The following is an 18,015-nucleotide window of genomic DNA, read 5'->3' as shown; positions in this document are numbered from 1 at the left end:
CATAGGGCAACATGATCTCCTTACGTATTTTTATATATTCAAACTGATCCATGATCCCTTGTATGCGACAAATATGCCCAACACCATGGTATGAGTAACATCCCCATATCATGATTTTTGCAGCACCACGTTTTACGGCTGTCAAAGTATACGGTCATTTGAATTCAGTGCTCGGGGGTTGTCTGACATACCGTCTGCGACAACTAGACCCAAAAAGAACAATTTTGTTTTCATCAGTCCACAAAATGTTGCGTCATTTCTCTTTGGGCCAGTCAATGCGTTCCTTGGCAAATTTTAATCTATTCTGGACATGTCTTTTTTTCAACAACGGGACTTTGTGGGGAGTTCTTGCAGGTAACTTGGCTTCACGTAATTGAACTTCTGATTGTAGCAGTACTCCCTGGTAACTTCAGATCTTCTTTGATCTTTCTGGAGGTGATTATTGGCTGATCCTTTGCCATTTTGGCAATTCTTCAATCCATTTGAACAGTAGTTTCCCTCTTCCTTCCGTGTCTTTCAGGTTTTGGTTGCCACTTCAAGGCATTTGAGATCAGTTTAGATGAGCAGCCTATAATTTGCTGCATTTCTCTATATGCTTTTTCCCTCTCCAGTCAACTTTTTATTCAAAGTCCGTTTTTCATCAGAACCATGTCTGTAACTACCCATTTTCCCCATTATTTCAGCAGGAAATGCACTATAACCAACATGTGCAACATTTGCCACCCTCCTACCTCAAATAAGGGCCACAATTGACAGCTGTTATTCCACAGAATGAAGGACTTCACCAATTTAACTCCTCACTGCTGTTATTTTGAACAAGAACCTTTCAATTATTCAATTCCTCAGAATGAGCGGCATGCATGTCCTAATTGTTGGTCTGCTTTTTTCTACTACACTTACAAGTAAATTATTTGCTATGTAGAAATATCACTTCAACCAAAAACATTGACTTATCAGGTTAATGATGTTGGACTTTTTTTTTTAACTACTGTATATATTTATTGTCTGATTTACTTATTTAACTTTTTGGCGGGATACCACATATAGTACTACTATTAGCAGTGATCTGAATACAGAATGCTGGTAGGACACAAATCATGTTCTCACAGCAGCCTCCTCTCCCATGTAACAGTTGGAGGCCCGATATATCATTGTAGCATCACAGGTTTTGATGGCAACGGCCCGAATGCAGGAAGGAGGCTTATTGCATTCGGTTTTCAGAACTAAACACTTGTGCGGTGTTTAGTGCTTTTTGTGAGAGGGAGCCCGTCACCTAAGGAGACTTGGATTGACAGTGTGAGCCCAATATCTTACAGTGCGATCTGCCATTAAAATTAAGACTGTAGATATAGGCCCTAGCGGCACGGCACATCGGCTAGGATGTAGATCTACTAACTGGCGGTGGGAAGAGTTTAAAGCTGGCCATATGCTTAAGAGAATTGTCCCTGACAATCTAAGGGCCTGTTCACATCAGCGTTGCCTTTACATTGAAGGGTTCCGTCTGAGGTTTCCATCGGGTTAACCCCCTCAACTGAAAGGCAAACGGAAACCTTAGCTTCCGTTTGCACCACTATTGATCTCTAAGGTGACGGAAACGGGGTTGAGGGGTTAACCCGACTGAAACCTCCGAAGGAACCCCTATAAGAAAAGGCAACGCTGATGTGAACACAGTCGAAGGCTAGGTCATACAACAATTTTGCTCCACAGTTGAGACATGCAGCTTATTTTTTGTTTTTTTTTCTGTGTACTGCAAAAAAACCATACTGCTATAACGCGATACAACTGGATGCCTATACAGTTGGATCCTGTTTACATATACGTCTGGATGTGGTTTTTGACCGGACAGAAAATGTAGCAGGCTGCACTTTTCGGTCTTGTCAAAAACGCAAGTCAGTTCATGTAGTGTTGCATGCTTCCAGAGCTATGGACCCCACAAAACCTGAAGATTGTCTACTATTTTATGTTAATAGGTGTTCCCAGGCACACTTTGGTGTCTTGAGGGATAATAAGAACAGCCAATCATTTCGTTTCTGGTTTCTAGATTTCTAGACATGCATTGGGTGCTTACCACTGGTATAGAAAATAGTAGAAATTGAAAAGACATACAAACATTAAAAGAACACTGCGATTCATAAATAAACCTCAAAAAGGTTACTCTGCAAAATTTGAAGGCTTTATTGCTCAAAAGGCAATAGTCTACAGTCAACAAGCAGCAGTTCCTTATAAAAATGCAATGTTAGGATGGTATCATCCCTTTATTCCTCTTCCGATCTGCCATGTCCCTGCGGTTGTGATTTGCTCGGGCTCCTTTATTGGCTTCTTTCTTTCTGCGCTCTTGTACCGTTTCGCGGCTTTGTCCCTGGCCCCGGGTTGTTCCAGTAGCAGCTGTACTGTTATGTCGGATGCTGGGGGGAAAAAAAAAACCCATTAAAAAAAAAAAAGTCTACACTACTACTTGATCCCATGGGCGCTTGTGAGGACTTGAAGTGATGGAGCAGTTAATTTTTTTTGTTAAAGGTGAGCTAGCCATCATGTTGACCCCCACCCTTGCCTTAGTTTATCTCCCGAACTCAGGTCAGGTCGTTTTTCTAAAGAGGGCCTAAACTTCTATCTGGGCCACACTTTTCTACCTGTCCATTCCATAGAATTCACAGGACCCTCCATGACCACCAGCCGGTGAATGCAGTTATTCTCTACACCTCACAATCCTACTCTAAAACAGATTACTTCGGTTTACTTCTAACTGGGAGGTTCTGTGACTGCTGGTGGTCTCGGGCTGCTATATCACGTCCAGATGTATTATGGCTTCAATTAAGGTATTAAGTTGGAATGTCAGAGGGCTCAATTCCAAATTTAAGAGAGCTCTTGTCTTTAACATTGTGAATAAACATTCTCCACAAATTATGTTTGCAGGAGACTCATTTGACCGGCGAAAAGGTCCCGGCTCTTAAACGTGCTTGGAAAGCGAGGGGATATCACTCCTCTTACTCTAATTATTCTCGTGGTGTATCACTCCTCACAGCCAAAAATCTGCGTCTGGAGGTGCTGCAAGTGGCCTGTGATTTTGGTCGTTACATTATTATGCATTGTTTAATACATGGGTCAGTTTTCAACATTATAAACTTATATGTCCCTCCACCTCTGGATCTTGCACTATTGGATTTGGTGGCTAGTGAATTATCAGAGTTTCCGGTGTGCCCGGTTTTGTGTGTGGGTGACTTTAATGCAGTGCCGGATGCCTCGGTGGATCGCATGGGGGGGGGGGGGCTTCGGATCAGGCATCTACCTCTCTCAATGCCTGGTCCTCAGCACTGCATCTCACTGATGTTTGGAGATGGAAATTTCCAACAGATAAAATGTATTCCTATTACTCCTCTGCTCATAAATCATTTTCTAGGATTGGTCTGGCTTTGACCTCGGGGGATTTCTTGCCTGCAGTGCCTTCCGTTACCCTCACACCCAGGGGTATATCCGATCATTCAGCTCTCCTTTTGACTGGACCCACCCATTGACTCTAAGGTCTGGAGGTTACATCCGGCATGGCTTACCTCTCCTGAGGTCGCATCGGAGGTCTCAGCCTCTCATGAGCTATATTGGGAGCATAACTCCACACATCCAGACCTGTTAATTGTGTGGGATGCCTACAAGGCTACAGTGAGGGGTGCATTTGCAGCTGGGGTGGAAAAATGTAGGAAGGTAGTCTAGGGAGGAGATTTTCCTAACAGGCGAGGTAATAAGGGCAGAGTAAGAATATATTGTGAATCCCCAGCCTGACTCCAAGAGCCGGTGGGCCGGGGCACAGAGGGAGCTGCTTCTATTGCATACTACACAGACTAAAAAGCATATGCTGGCTACCGAGGCATCCATATTTGAGTGTGGTGATAAGAATGGTAAACTCATGGATTATTTGTCGAGGTCGGAGCGTCCCTGTGTGTCTATTCCATCAGTTTTCTCTTCAGAGGGTACTTTGTGTACTGCCCCAAAGGACATAAATAAGGTATTTTGTGACTTTTATTTAGCACTGTATAGTTCAAAATGTTGTGTTTCATCTTCTATTATGGAGCAATTTTTACAATCACTTCCCTTATGGCGTCTGTCTGCCGTGCAGAAACTTGAGTTGGATGGTCAAATTATAGATGAGGAAATACAAACTGCTATTCATTCATTGCCGTCTGGGAAAACTCCTGGTCTTGATGGGTTGGGGGGTGAGTGGTATAGTACCAATTGTGATAGGCTGGCACCGAGACTTCGAGACGTATATTCTGGGGCTCTTGAGTTGGGCACTTTGCAGGCCTCCATGGCACTTATAGTGGTATTGTTGAAGCCAGGGAGGGACCCTGCTTTACAGGACTCGTATCGTCCTATATCGCTTATTAACTCGGACGTTAAGATACTGGCCAAAATTCTTGCCCACTGATTAAAAAAAGATTATTTCATCCTTAGTTGACACGGATCAGGCTTCATGCCTGGGAAAGGTACGGACATTGACTTACATAGACTGTTTTTGAATATTGATGCAGCACGCCATGACATGTCTCCGAGGTTCGTTCTCTCTCTGGATACATACAAGGCTTTTGACTCGGTTGAGTGGCATTACCTTTGGTCCGAGATCTTTGGCTCTTGTTAGTCTCTTATATGAAGGGCCTTGTGCTAAGGGGAGAACGAATCTGGATAGATCTAACTCCTTTTCATTGAAGCGTGGTATGCCCACTATACTCATTATTTGCCATTGCAATAGAACCCCTGGCAGTGGCTATACGCCAATCTACTGACATACATGATATCACTAGAGGCCACATAACGGAAAAAATCTCTCTTTATGCCAATGACACACTGGTATACTTGGCTGATGATGGTCCCTCCCTGGCTTCTTTGTTTGAACGGATTGCTGTATTTGGTAGCTTCTCTGGCTTATCGGTGAATTGGGCTAAATCCGTTTTGTTTTCCCCTTACTCCTGGCTATTGATCCCGACAGAACCTCCCTGTACCGTTGCAAATAGTCTCCCAATTTACATACCTGGGATTAGGGTCTCCCTTAATGTATCATGGTATGGTGAACGTAATCTTGACCCATTGGTTCTGGCAGCTGAACTCATGGAAGAACCTCCCGTTGTCACTGTATGGCAGAATTAACTTATTTAAAATGATCTATTTACCTAAATTTTTATATCTCTTTCGTGCCTGTCCTGTTGTGTTGTCCAAAAGATTCTTTAAACAACTTGATAGTATTCTCCATTCTTTTTATTGGCAGGTTGGCGTTCCTAGGTTCAGTCTTAGTCTGCTGCAGGCCCTTAAATGGATCGGAGGAATGGCGGCGCCAAATCTTTATATGTACTACTTGGCCTCCCAACTGGTGATTGCATGCTGGTGGATAGATATAGATCTGAGTAATGCAGCCACTGCACTGGCGGGTGCACTTACGACTTCTTATGAAAGTCTTACAAATTTGTTATATAGATTAAAATCCCCAGGTTGCATTCCGCTGCCTCTTCGGTGGCTCTGGCATGGAAAGCAGCTCATGCTCTGTTGGGGGTCCCTACGGTACCTGTATACTCACCTAGGACTCCATTATGGAATTATCTTTGGTTGTCCCATCTTGTGGCACTGCCGGGAGTGGTGATGTGGTCGGGGGTCAAATTCCTGGGTCAGGTGTTTACTGTTGACTCTGGCTTTGTATCCTTTTCAGATCTTCAGGAGAGGTTTAATATTTCGGGGACAGTTTTTTTTTTCATTACCCCCAGCTACGACATGCTTGGTGTGCCCAATTTGGTTCGCTGTCACCTCAGGTGAGTTTCTCTAGGTTGGAGGACCTTCTTGGTGCTCCAGATCTTTCAAAAGGTCCTCACCCAGGTAAACATCTTAATGACATCCCTTGGACATAGACCGTTTGATAAAGCATTTATACGATGGAGGGGGGATGTCCCTGACTTAGCAGAGGAGGACTGGAAGGAGGTGGAACTTTCCTTTTTTGATTCAGTGGTCACTGCTAGAGATTTTCTGATACAGTCTCGGTTTTTACATAGGATCTATTACACGCCAGTCAGACTTCAGAGGATGGGAGCATTGACTTCAGATAGTTGTTTTTGCTGCCAATCAGATGTTGGTACGTATATACATTGTTTGTGGGTGTGTCCCAGAGTTGCCCCCTTTTGGTCGGAGGTAGTGGAGTTCCTTCATACACACTTTGAATTTCCACGACTTGTTACCCCTCAGTTGTGCCTCTTGGGCATTTTGAATGAAGTTATACAGAGCCATTACAAGATATTTTTGTGCTTTGTTCTTTTCTGTGGCAGAAAGATTGCGATTATGGCCTGGAAGGATACGTAGGGTCCGAGCTTGTCTCATTGGAAGCAATACGTGAACCAATATATACCCATGTATCAAAAACAATATCTCAGCAGAAGATGCCCAGATAAATTTGGTCACGGTGGTTAGAGACTATAGAAACTGCGGTCTAATTGTTACTTATTTGAATGACAGTGGTTTGGGGGGTGGGAGGGTCAGGGCACTAGGATGAATGTGAGTGGATGTTAGTTTGTTTCAGTCAGGCATTACTGACTATATTTTTTTTTTATGTCCTGTGTATGCAATTTATCTGCTTTGAATTTATGTTTATTCACAGTGATAATGCCTTTCTGAATGTCTCGATGGTATTTACTGTATATTGTACGTGTTTTGTACAACAAAAGTTTTGAAAATAAAGCCTTTTTTAAAAAAATAAAAAAATTACTTCCTCCTGAGCCACAATTGTTCTATTTTGATGCCACGTCTATTGAAAATGCCTTCTCAGACCACGCTCTCATCTCCATCTTACTACTGACTGTGCCTCCCCAAATAAATGACTCACGTCTACATGACCCTCAAGAAAAATTTTCACCACCAATGTCAAATTGAGTTTTGAAATGGGAAACTCTTAAGTACTATATACGGGGTTCCTTTATTAATGCCTTAATAAGGAACATTCATTCCAAATAGTTACGTGCTCTCTTACATTCATACACTGTAACAAACACAGAAATCTCTTGCTGGATCTAAAGGGGAGAGCAGGGCCAGTTAAAGGAAAAAGTGCACTCTTTATTCTTTTAAAGGCTAAGACTACTCTGGCAAGGTTAAGCAGACACTTTGGCTTTGTTTGCTGCTAAACTCAAAAGGACTACAGGAGCGAACAACTACATTCTCCACATTTCCTTCTCTCCCTGGGTCACCACTATCTCACCTCCCACATTAAATCAAAGCTTTTTGATCTATTTACCAGTCGATCTCTAACCTCGCTCACCTCTCCTCAGCCTTGGCTAGAGCTGCTTGCCTCACCGCTATATATACGTACCAGCTATCCTAGATCACAAGATCTCTTCAAGTACTCGAATCATCCATTACTGAGAAGGAACGGTCAATTGCTCTTAAAGAGGCTCTGTCACCAGATTATAAGTGCCCTATCTCCTACATAATGTGATCGGCACTGTAATGTAGAGAACAGGGGTTTTTATTTGGAAAAACGATCATTTTTGAGCAAGTTATGAGCAATTTTAGATTTATGCAAATTCGTTTCTTAATAGACAACTGGGCGTTTTTTAACTTTTGACCAAGTGGGCGTTGTAAAGAGAAGTGTATGACGCTGACCAATCAGCGTCATTACACCTCTCCATTCATACTCAGCACAGCGTGATCTCGCGAGATCACGCTGTGCTGTCACATACACCCACATTAACGTTACTGAAGTGTCTTGAGAGTAAATAGACATCTCCAGCCAGGACGCGATGTCTATTCACACTCCCGACACTTCGGTCAAGTTTTTGTGGGACTTACTCACGCAGCGTGATCTCACTCACAGCGTGATCTCGTGCTGTGATTAAGTCCCACACAAACATTACCGACGTGTCATTAGTGTGAATAGACATCGCGTCCTGGCTGGAGGTGATATCTATTCACTCTCAAGACACTGCAGTAAAGTTAATGTGGGTGTATGTGACAGCACAGCGTGATCTCGCGAGATCACGCTGTGCGGAGCACAAATGGACATGAATGGAGAGAAGTGTATGACATTGATTGGTCAACGTCACACACTGCTCTTCACAACACCCACTTGGTCAAAAGTTAAAAAACGCCCAGTTGTCTATTAAGAAACGAATTAGCATAAATCTAAAATTGCTCATAACTTGCTAAAAAATGATCATTTTTCAAAATAAAAACTACTGTTATCTACATTACAGCACCAATCACATTATGTAGGAAATAGGGCACTTATAATGTGGTGACAGAGCCTCTTTAAAGTCTCAAACTGGCAAAGCCCTGGAAACCTGATGGTCTGCCCATATCGTATTACAAAGTGTTCTGAAGAACCCTGTCACTCCACTTTGACAGCATTTAACTCTCTATCTACTTTATTGTTGTTCTTTGTCTGGAACCCCTTTTGAGCAATGTTCAAACAAATCCTAATATCACTGGGGTTACCTTAAAAAGTAATTTGCGTAAGGTTACAGCTACTACTTTTCATCATTACTATTCACTTACTAAGGGGAGTAGACTGGTGCAGACGTAAGGAGATCAATAGGTAGCAGTAGAACAGACATTCATTCCCACTCCAAGCAACACAACGGCTTGGCAAACAAACTCTGGCGTCTCTTCTCTACCCTACTATAGGATCCAACTTAAAGGGAACCGGTCACCAGCATTTCACCTATTAAACCATCAATACCTGGTGGTAGTGGGTGAAAAATCATGTATATGTAACCTATAATTATCTTCTTAGTGGGCTCTGTACCTTTAGTATTCAGTTTTACAGTGTTCCTGCGCCGTATGCTAATGAGCATAAGAGAGTCCTATCGGCGTTTTAAGAGTCAGATCTTCATTCCTCAAGCATTTCAGAGTAACCCCGCCTCCTTACTTTTGATTGGCAGCTTACTTTTGATTGACAGCATTCAGGGTGGGTCAGTTTTCGGCAGTGGGCGGGCATAAGAAGAGGAACTAATGAGACTGCCGGATTATTACCATAAAAGGCGCAAAATGTTTGGAGACCGTTATTTATAGTCGGAGGAGGTGTTTAGGAGAGGGGGTGAACTTTTTACAGCACCGGCCAGCCAGGGGTGAGTAGAGTTCAATAGGTGAAATGCTGGTGACAGGTTCCCTTTAAAAGGTAGCCTCCACTGTCTTTCCCAGAACGGATGTTTGCCCCTCCCCATTGTATCCTGTACTGGGAACCCTTCTTTCCCTCCAATCCATTCCCGAAGCTGGGTGTCAAATACCAGACACAGCTTTTCCTGCATGATAGGAACTGGATATCCACTCATACCCTATCGATTAGTTTAGATCCGCAGCCTGTAGAAAGCTGATAAATTCTGACACTTCCTGGTCTCTCCATTACCTCCGTCAGAATACTCTCGCACTAAAACTCCATTTGAGCAACTTTGCGAATGGTCTGGTTTCATTTGTCATTTCCTTTGCTGCATCTACAGATTTTAAGCTCTCCAACTAACTCCCCATTTCCAATTCATTTGCTCAATTGGAAGTTAGTACTCTTCTCGGATTTCATCGTCAGAAATACGTTTGGTTTAGGGTTTTAATTGTTATGGCTTGCGAGACAATTAGTTCTGATTTATTTGTTCCTATTTACCTTTTAAAAAAGGTAAAGAATTTTAAAAAATAAACTACGCATTTTGACTTTTTAAAAGGGGTTGTCTCGACAGGACAACCCCCTTTCAGAATGCAGCCAACCCAGCGATCAGCTTATTACCTTGGGTCCAGCTGCTGAAAACTTCTGCGATCAGCTGAGATCACTATAGAAAGATGCAGGAAGCCACACAATTCAGGCTGCTGCAGGCAAAATGTAGTATAAAATGTCCCCCAATCAGAAGAGTCCTCCAGACCTGGAGCTGCTCATTAAAGAGGCTGTCCCCTCTGGCTTATAGAAAGTGATCCTGAGCAAGGGACTCCCTTCTATAACATCCATATGTCCTAAAAGGGCACATGGACAGGACTTGTTCTAATGGGACCACTCTTAAGTATTTAGCTCAAACTAGTACACAGCTGTTTCGCCATGACAAGGCCTAGGAGACAATAACACAATCTTCAACGCTTACCCTTTTCTTGCACAGTAACTTGCTCTTCTTGCCTCAGCCCGTTCTCGCAGTACTGCAGGATCCTGCACAAAGTGATCAGGCTGTTGGGAAAAACAGTGCTAGTTACATAGTCCGAAGGTGCAGAACATGGGTTCAAAACAATAAGGTAAAAAAGTTATTAAAATAATTAAGAGCTGAAGTCAAAGTATCAAAAGGTGGTCACACCGTATAAAAGTATCATAGATGGTAAATAAAAATCATCCTTCCCTCAAAAAAATTACATACATAAAGAGTTTCATTTGAAAGATCCATCTTTATGAGCTAGCCAAAGTCTTGTGCACATAACGAATATGTGATGGCTTATAAGTGGTCCCTTCATATACATAGGGCCTTACTGGTGTGCTTCATCCCACATATCATTTGTATTGTTATACAAGACGACTAAATATTCAGACTCATGTCCATGGTGTCTGCAGCACAGTTCAGATATAGATCTACAATACTGGTAGAATTCATCCGAGGAGGCCTACACGAATGTTGTAACTGCGGCTATTACTATGTAATGCAGATTTGCCAAGATTATAATTTGTATATAGCAAATTTCATCCACTTAGAAATACCCTAACAGTTTCCTCTTCGATCTCATCGTCTACAAGCACTTCTCGATCTTCTCGCTCTCGGGTCCTGAGCACTAGAGGTATAGTAAAGGGCCTGAGGAATAAAATATGCAGAAAAGTATAAACATAATGCTGTTATGAAGGGAGGCTTAGTATGTAGCACAATCACAAGAAAATCTACAGAAAAGCGAGATGGTCGAATATGTAGAGACACATTAGAAGGTTAATTTATACAGTTAACAGTACGGACCTGCGGCTAATGAGTTCATCATCAGAGTCGGCATCATTTGCTCCAACCTGGTTCCCATCATACGTATCATCATACTCATCATCATAATCCGCATCCACAGGGAGTTCTTCAGAGACCATGCTATAATTGGCATAGCGCTCTTTCTGTGCTAGTATTTCACTCTTATCGGACAGTATCTGTGCTGCCGATTCTGGTTTCCTGCAGAGAGGTAAAGGAACAGTTATTTTTAAGTGCTTGTTTCATCAATTCTGACAGCTGTCATGTCAAACTCTGATGCTGCTGCTCCCATGAGTATATAAAATACTACAAGTACTAACAGACACTTAAGATCACATTTTCAACTATTTCTCTTATGCTACATTAATGAAGAGTGATAGCCAGAGTTTGGGCAGTATGCTTCTTTTGGGATCCATATCACTCAAATCTCGAATAGACTGTCATTACATTACAAGTGGAGCTATGCATACTACCATGGTGGAAAATGCATGCAGGGTCTGCAATAATAATAATTTAAAAAAAATACATATTGCAGCATGCGCCATCGAATGCCAGTGCTTCAAGAAAATCTCGATCTGTGAAACAGAACCTCACTCAAGACCAAGCGGTTGTAATATGGTGGGCTAAGATAGTTTTGCACGACACATAAGCCAAAATGCACACGCACGGCTCTACAGAAAAAGACACGAAGTGTAGCCGTTGGTTGGCACTTTTAAATTAACTGCAAAAAAAAGACAAAATGTCAATGGGTCAGATTTACTAAGACTGGCATTTCATACGCCAGTCTTAAACAGTAGAGTGTTGGAGTAAAATGCGCAAAAATGTATTAATGGGCGCACGCCACTTAATAAATTTAGTGCATCTAAAAGACAGACATTAAAGTTTACACCTACGATGACCAGGCATAGATTTGTGCTATAATTTACACCAATTTCTGGCGCAAATTATGGTTTGTCTGTTGGACTGACAGAGCCCCACCACCTCACGCCTAACCCCGCCCACTTTTCTCAACACTTTTCAAAAGTGGAGAGAAAAGTAAAAAGTTGCACATTTTAGCGCAGATCTGACATTCACCAAAATTTGCTACTTTTCACCGCCGGATAACTGGCGTAACTTGTTAAAGAGGCTCTGTCACCAGATTATCAAACCCCTATCTCCTATTGCATGTGATCGGCGCTGCAATGTAGATAACAGTAACGTTTTGTTTTTTTAAAAAACGATCATTTTTGGCCAAGTTATGAGGCAATTTTATATTTTACGTGTTTACTTGTTTTACTAGCTGGGCGTTGTGAATAGAAGTGGATGATGCTGACATATGATGCTGACATATGATGCTGACATATGATGCTGACATATGATGCTGACATATGATGCTGACAAACACTTCTATTCACAACGCCCAGCTCGTAAAACAAGTAAACGCGCCCAGATGTTACAAACACAATACACGCCCAGTTGGAAATAAGAGAAAACACACTCCCAGTTGTCCATTAGAAAGGCTCATTTGCATAAATATAAAATTGCTCATAACTTGGCCAAAAATTATCGTTTTAAAAAACAAACAAAAAAAAACACGTTACTGTTATCTACATTGCAGCGCCGATCGCATGCAATAGGAGATAGGGATTTGGTAATCTGGTGACAGAGCCTCTTTAAATAAATTCCCCCAATTCTGTAAGTAAAAGAAACAGATTTACTAAACTTTGACTAACCAGTCTAACGAATATAAAGTAATTTATACATTTTGGTTAGAATTTAACAACATATAACATTGTCACATTTTGGATAAAATTAATTAACCCCTTCCCTTCGCAGCCAATTATCGTTTTTTAATTTTCGCTTTTTCCTGCCCACCTTCCAAAAGCCATACGTTTTTTATTTTTCCGTATGAGGGCTTTTATTTTGCGGGACGAGTTGCAGTTTTTCACAGCACCATTTATTGTACCATATAATGTACTGGGAAAATGTAAAAAAATTCTTTGTAGGCTGGAATGGAAGAAAAAAAGTGATTCCTCCATGGTTTTGGGTTTAGGTCGGTCACTATGTGGTAAAAACAACATGTGAACTCTATTCTGCGGGTCTTTTTTTAGGTTTTACTACTTTTGCAAGGAAATTGTTAAAAATAACATTTGTTTTGTGTCGCCATATTCTGAGAGCCATAACTTTATTTTTCCGTCGATTGAGCGGTGTGAGGGCTTGTTTTTTGTGGGGTGAGCTGTCGTTTTTGATCACTGTTTGGTCACTTTTTGTAGATGAGGTGACTAAAAGAACAGCAATTCTGGTGTTCAATTTCCTTTTTTTTTTTTACTGCGCTTAGTGTGGGGGCCCAATAATGTTATAATGCGGTAGTTTGGACTTTTACAAATGCAGCGTTACCAATTATGAAAATGTTGGTGTTTTTTGTTTTGTTTTTTACATAGCTTTTGGGGGGGGGGGAAAGGAAAAGGTGTTTTTTTTGTTTTTTTTAACTGTCAATATTTTTATTTTTTATATATAAAGAACTTAAAAAAAAAAACAACTTTATTTAACTGTATTTAACTTTTATTTTATTTGTCCCCCTAGGGGACTTGAACCAGCGATTGTTGGATCGCTTGCACGACATACTGCAATACTAATGTATTGCAGTATATCGTGATTTTTCCAGGCTCCTATTAAGCCCTGCCTCCAATATTGGGCTGCATCCAGATACCAGGTGTTCCAAATGTCCTGAGAAACATGCTGACCTACTACACATGCTATGGGCATATCCTGCTTTGCAAGAAGCTCTGGGGGGCGGTGTTTTGATTTACTCTCTTTAGTATTCCAAACTACTATGCACATAACTCTGTTAGTAGGAGTATTGGGATATGCGGAAGATCTTCCATGGTTAAACTTTACAAATTGGCAGCCCAAAAAAATCTTATCAGGTCAACAAACTTATAGCAGCTAACTGGTTATATCCAAGTTCTCTGAAATACAGAGAATTCATAAATCACCTTGATCAAGGTGTTCGTATGGAAAAGGATATATACTAGTCCTTCTCTATGAATTAGAATATCATCAAAACGTTAATCTCAGTAATTAAATCCAAAAAATGAAACTCATATTATATATTTAGTATGGTTGAAAAAAGACACATCACCATCAAGTTCAACCAAGGGATGGGAAAAGGGAAGGGAGAAATTATCTAAGCCTTTAACCCCTTAAGGACGCATCCTAGTTTTGGCCTTAAAGAGGCTCTGTCACCAGATTATAAGTGCTCTATCTCCTACATGATGTGATCGGCGCTGTAATGTAGATAACAGCAGTGGTTTTTATTTTGAAAAACGATCATTTTTGAGCAAGTTATGAGCAATTTTAGATTTAGTTTCTCAATAGACAACTGGGCGTGTTTTTACTTTTGACCAAGTGGGTGTTGTAAAGAAGTGTATGAGGCTGACCAATCAGCCTCCTACACTTCTCATTGTTCCAGCATGATCCACAGCACAGTGTGATTGTGCAGTGAAAGAAGCTGGACTGGAACAATGAGAAGTATGATGCTGAATGGTCACTGATTGGTCAGCGTCATGCACTTCTTTACAACACCCACTTGGTCAAAAGTAAAAACACGCCCAGTTGTCTATTGAGAAACTAAATCTAAAATTGCTCATAACTTGCTCAAAAATGATCGTTTTTCAAAATAAAAACCACTGCTGTTATCTACATTACAGCGCCGATCACATCATGTAGGAGATAGAGCACTTATAATCTGGTGACAGAGCCTCTTTAAGGCTCAGAGCCCATTTTTCAAATCGGACACATTTCACTTTATGTGGTATTAACTTCGGAATGCTTAAACCTATTCAAGCGATTCTGAGATTGTTTTCTCATGACACATTGGGCTTTATGTTAGTAGTAAAATTTGGTCGATATATTCAATGTTTATTTGTGGAAAATGGCAAAATTGAGAAAACTTGAAAAAAATTAAAATTTTCTGAATTTAAATGCATCTGCTTGTAAGAGTTATACCACCCAAAATAGTTACTAGTTCACATTTCCCATATGTCTACTATATGTTGGCATCATTTTTTTGAACATTCTTTTTTTTTTTGTATAGGAGAACATAAGCAGCAATTTCTCATATTTTGAATAAAATTTCAAAAGCCTCTTTTTTAGGTACCAGTTCAGTTCTGAAGTGGCTTTGAGGGGCCTATATATATTAGAAACCTTCATCAAACACCCCATTTTAGAAACTAGACCCCTCAAAGTATTCAAAACAGCATTTAGAAAGTTTATTAAGCCTTTAGGTGTTTCACAGGAATTTAATACAAAGTAGAGGTAAAATTTACATATTTCTTTTTTTTGTCAGAAAATCCTTGATATTCCATTTTTTTTCTGTAAAACAGAAGGTTTTACCAGAGAAACGCAACTCAATATTTATTGCCCAGATTCTGCAGTTTTAAGAAATATCCCACATGTGGCCCTAGTATGCTACTGGACTGAAGCACCGGCCTCCGAAGCAAAGGAGCACCTAGTTGATTTTGAGGCCTCCTTTTTATTAGGCACCATGTCAGGTGTGAAGAGGTCTTGTGGTGCCAAAATAGTGGAAGCCCCCCAAAAGTGACCGTATTTGGCAAACTACACCCCTCAAGGAACTTATCGATGGGTATAGTGGCCATTTAGATCCTACAGGTTTTTTTGCTGCATTTTGTGGAATTAGGCTGTGCAATTGAAAATCACATTTTTCCAATAAAAAGGTACGAATTTTTAATTTTCACAAGGAATAAAGGAGAAAAAGCACCCCAACATTTGTGAAGCAATTACTCCCGATTACGGCAATACCCCATATGTGGTCATAAACTGCTGGTTGGACTAACGGCAGGGCTCAGAAAGGCAGGAGCGCTATTTGGCATGTAGATTTTGCTAGATTGGTTTCTGGGCGCCATGTCGCATTTGCAGAGCTTCTGAGGTACCAGTACAGGGGAAACCCCTTAAAAGTGACCATTTTGGAAACTAGACCCCTTGAGGAATTCATTGTAGTTTTCATGGGGTGCATGCAACTTCTTGATCAGTTTTTATTCTATTTTTAAGAGGCGTGGTGACTAAAAAACACCAATTCTACTTGTTTTTTATTCTATATTATTAAAGCGTTCACCGTGCGCTATAAAATGACACATTCACTTTATTTTGCGGGGCGATACGATTCCCGCGATAACATGTATAGTTTTTTTTTCGTGGCTTTTGCGCAATAAAATATTTTTTATAAAAAATTATTTACTTTTTGTGTTGCCTTATTCTAAGAGCCAGAACTTTTTTATTTTTCTATCAAGAATGCTGTGACGGATTGTTTTTTGAGTAACGAACTGTAGTTTCGATCAGTACCATTTTTAGGTACATGCGACTTTTTAATCTCTTTTTATTCCATTTTTGGGGAGGTGAAGTGACGAAAAAATTGTGATTCTGGTATGGTTTATTATTATTTTCTTTTATGGCGCGGGATAGATAACGAAATACTTTTGTAGTTCAGGCCGTTACGGACGGAATTATGTATAGTTTGTTTATTTATTTTTATTAATAATAAAGGACTGATCAGGGAAAAAGTGGGATTTTTACTTTTTATTACTTTTAAAACTTTTTATTTTTACCCAACTTTTTTTTAACTTTGTCCCACTAGGGGACTTGAGGGCAGGAGGCCATGATCGCAATTCTAATACACTGCACTACATGTGTAGTGCAGCGTATTAGAGCTGTCAGCTACTCGCTGACAGCAAGCATAGAGGGTCCTGACTTTGTCCGGACCCACTAGGCTTCCGTAGATGGCATAGCCGGAGGTCATTATTAGGCATCCGGTTGCCATAGCAACCATCGCCACCCGCTATCATGTAGCGAGCCGCCGATGGTGGAGCCGCGACCGGTATTGAACGCGGCTTCTAAGGGTTTAATCAGCAGGGACACCGCGATCAGTCCCTGCTGAAGGAGCTGCGGAAACTGCTGTACGAGACAGCAGTTGTCACAGCTCCTGTATGTGTATGAGGACGGCCGAAATGGCCGTTGCTCCCGCGACGTACTATTCCGTCATGGAGCGCGAACGATGTGCTTACCATGACGGAATAGTACGCCAAGGAGCGAGAAGGGGTTAAAGCCATCTACTGTAGCTACTTTGACCAGCTTCCCGCGGTGGACTATTCCATAGATTCACAGTTCTCACAGTAAAGAATGTCTTTGAAAAGTCCAAAAACACTACATCCACAGCGGCCCCTCTGTCTAGGCTTCTACTCACCTCTTCATAAAAACAAATTCAGGTTGGTTTGACAACTTCGGTCCTTAGTAAAACCGTGCTGGCTGTTACTTATGATACTATTTTTTGTCACATAATCCTGTATATAGGCCCTCTATAGCCACTCAAACTTTTTCCCCACGATGGATGTTAAGCGAACTGGTCTATAATTACCCGGGGAAGACCTAGAGCCCTTTTTGAAAATAGGCACCACATTTGCCCTGCCCAGTCCCTTGGCACTATACCAGTCACTAGCGAATCTCTAAATATTATGAAGAAGGGGACAGAAATAACTGAACTAAGCCCTTTAAGAACTCTAGGGTGTAACCCATCTGGTCCCGGGGCCTTGTGCAAATTTATTTTATTTTATTTAGCTTGGACCATCTCTACATTCAGCTAATTCAGTATATCAACTGATATATTAACAACACTGACACCGGCTACATCAGCTGCTCTTTCTTCTGTTGTATAAACAGAGCTGAAGAACCCATTTAGTAACTCTGATCCCCTGTGACCAACTCCCCATTACCACTATCTAGGGGTCCTATATGTTCAGATCTTGGCTTTTTTGCATTTATATACTTGAAGAATCTTTTGTGATTTGTTTTACTATCCTTGGCCACCTGCCTTTCATTTTGTATTTTTGCTGATTTTATTACTCTGTTTATACAGCCGACCTATCTCCTCAGTTATATTGGGGGATCTTTAGATTACACCAAAAGTCATATTTTCAGTGTTTACCTCCCTTTCTAGTTCCACCCTCATTCTCCTCACAGTCTTCACCCACTGTTGTCTCTTTCACACTCACCTTCATATCACTTCTCACATATAGACATACACCACCTCCTTTCCTATTTGTCC

The 18,015-nt window shown here is 41.1% G+C and overlaps 1 protein-coding gene across 1 annotated transcript in view; it reads right to left on the bottom strand.

The window, feature by feature from the left end:
• Window positions 1–2,151: 2,151 nt before the first annotated feature.
• ASCC2 (activating signal cointegrator 1 complex subunit 2) overlaps window positions 2,152–18,015 on the bottom strand; it is a 49,446-nt gene continuing 33,582 nt past the window's right edge. Inside the window, exons 16-19 of the mRNA XM_075829763.1 lie at window positions 10,923–11,120; window positions 10,676–10,766; window positions 10,077–10,156; window positions 2,152–2,405 (exon numbers count right to left, since the gene is read on the bottom strand). Of these exons, the coding sequence (XP_075685878.1) occupies window positions 2,237–2,405; window positions 10,077–10,156; window positions 10,676–10,766; window positions 10,923–11,120 (538 nt within the window). The 3' untranslated portion in view covers window positions 2,152–2,236. The remainder of the gene's footprint in view (window positions 2,406–10,076; window positions 10,157–10,675; window positions 10,767–10,922; window positions 11,121–18,015) is intronic.

The sequence above is a fragment of the Rhinoderma darwinii genome, chromosome 1 (genome assembly GCF_050947455.1).
Source record: "Rhinoderma darwinii isolate aRhiDar2 chromosome 1, aRhiDar2.hap1, whole genome shotgun sequence".
Lineage (NCBI taxonomy): Eukaryota > Metazoa > Chordata > Amphibia > Anura > Rhinodermatidae > Rhinoderma > Rhinoderma darwinii.
This window is presented reverse-complemented; position numbering and strand designations above follow the sequence as displayed.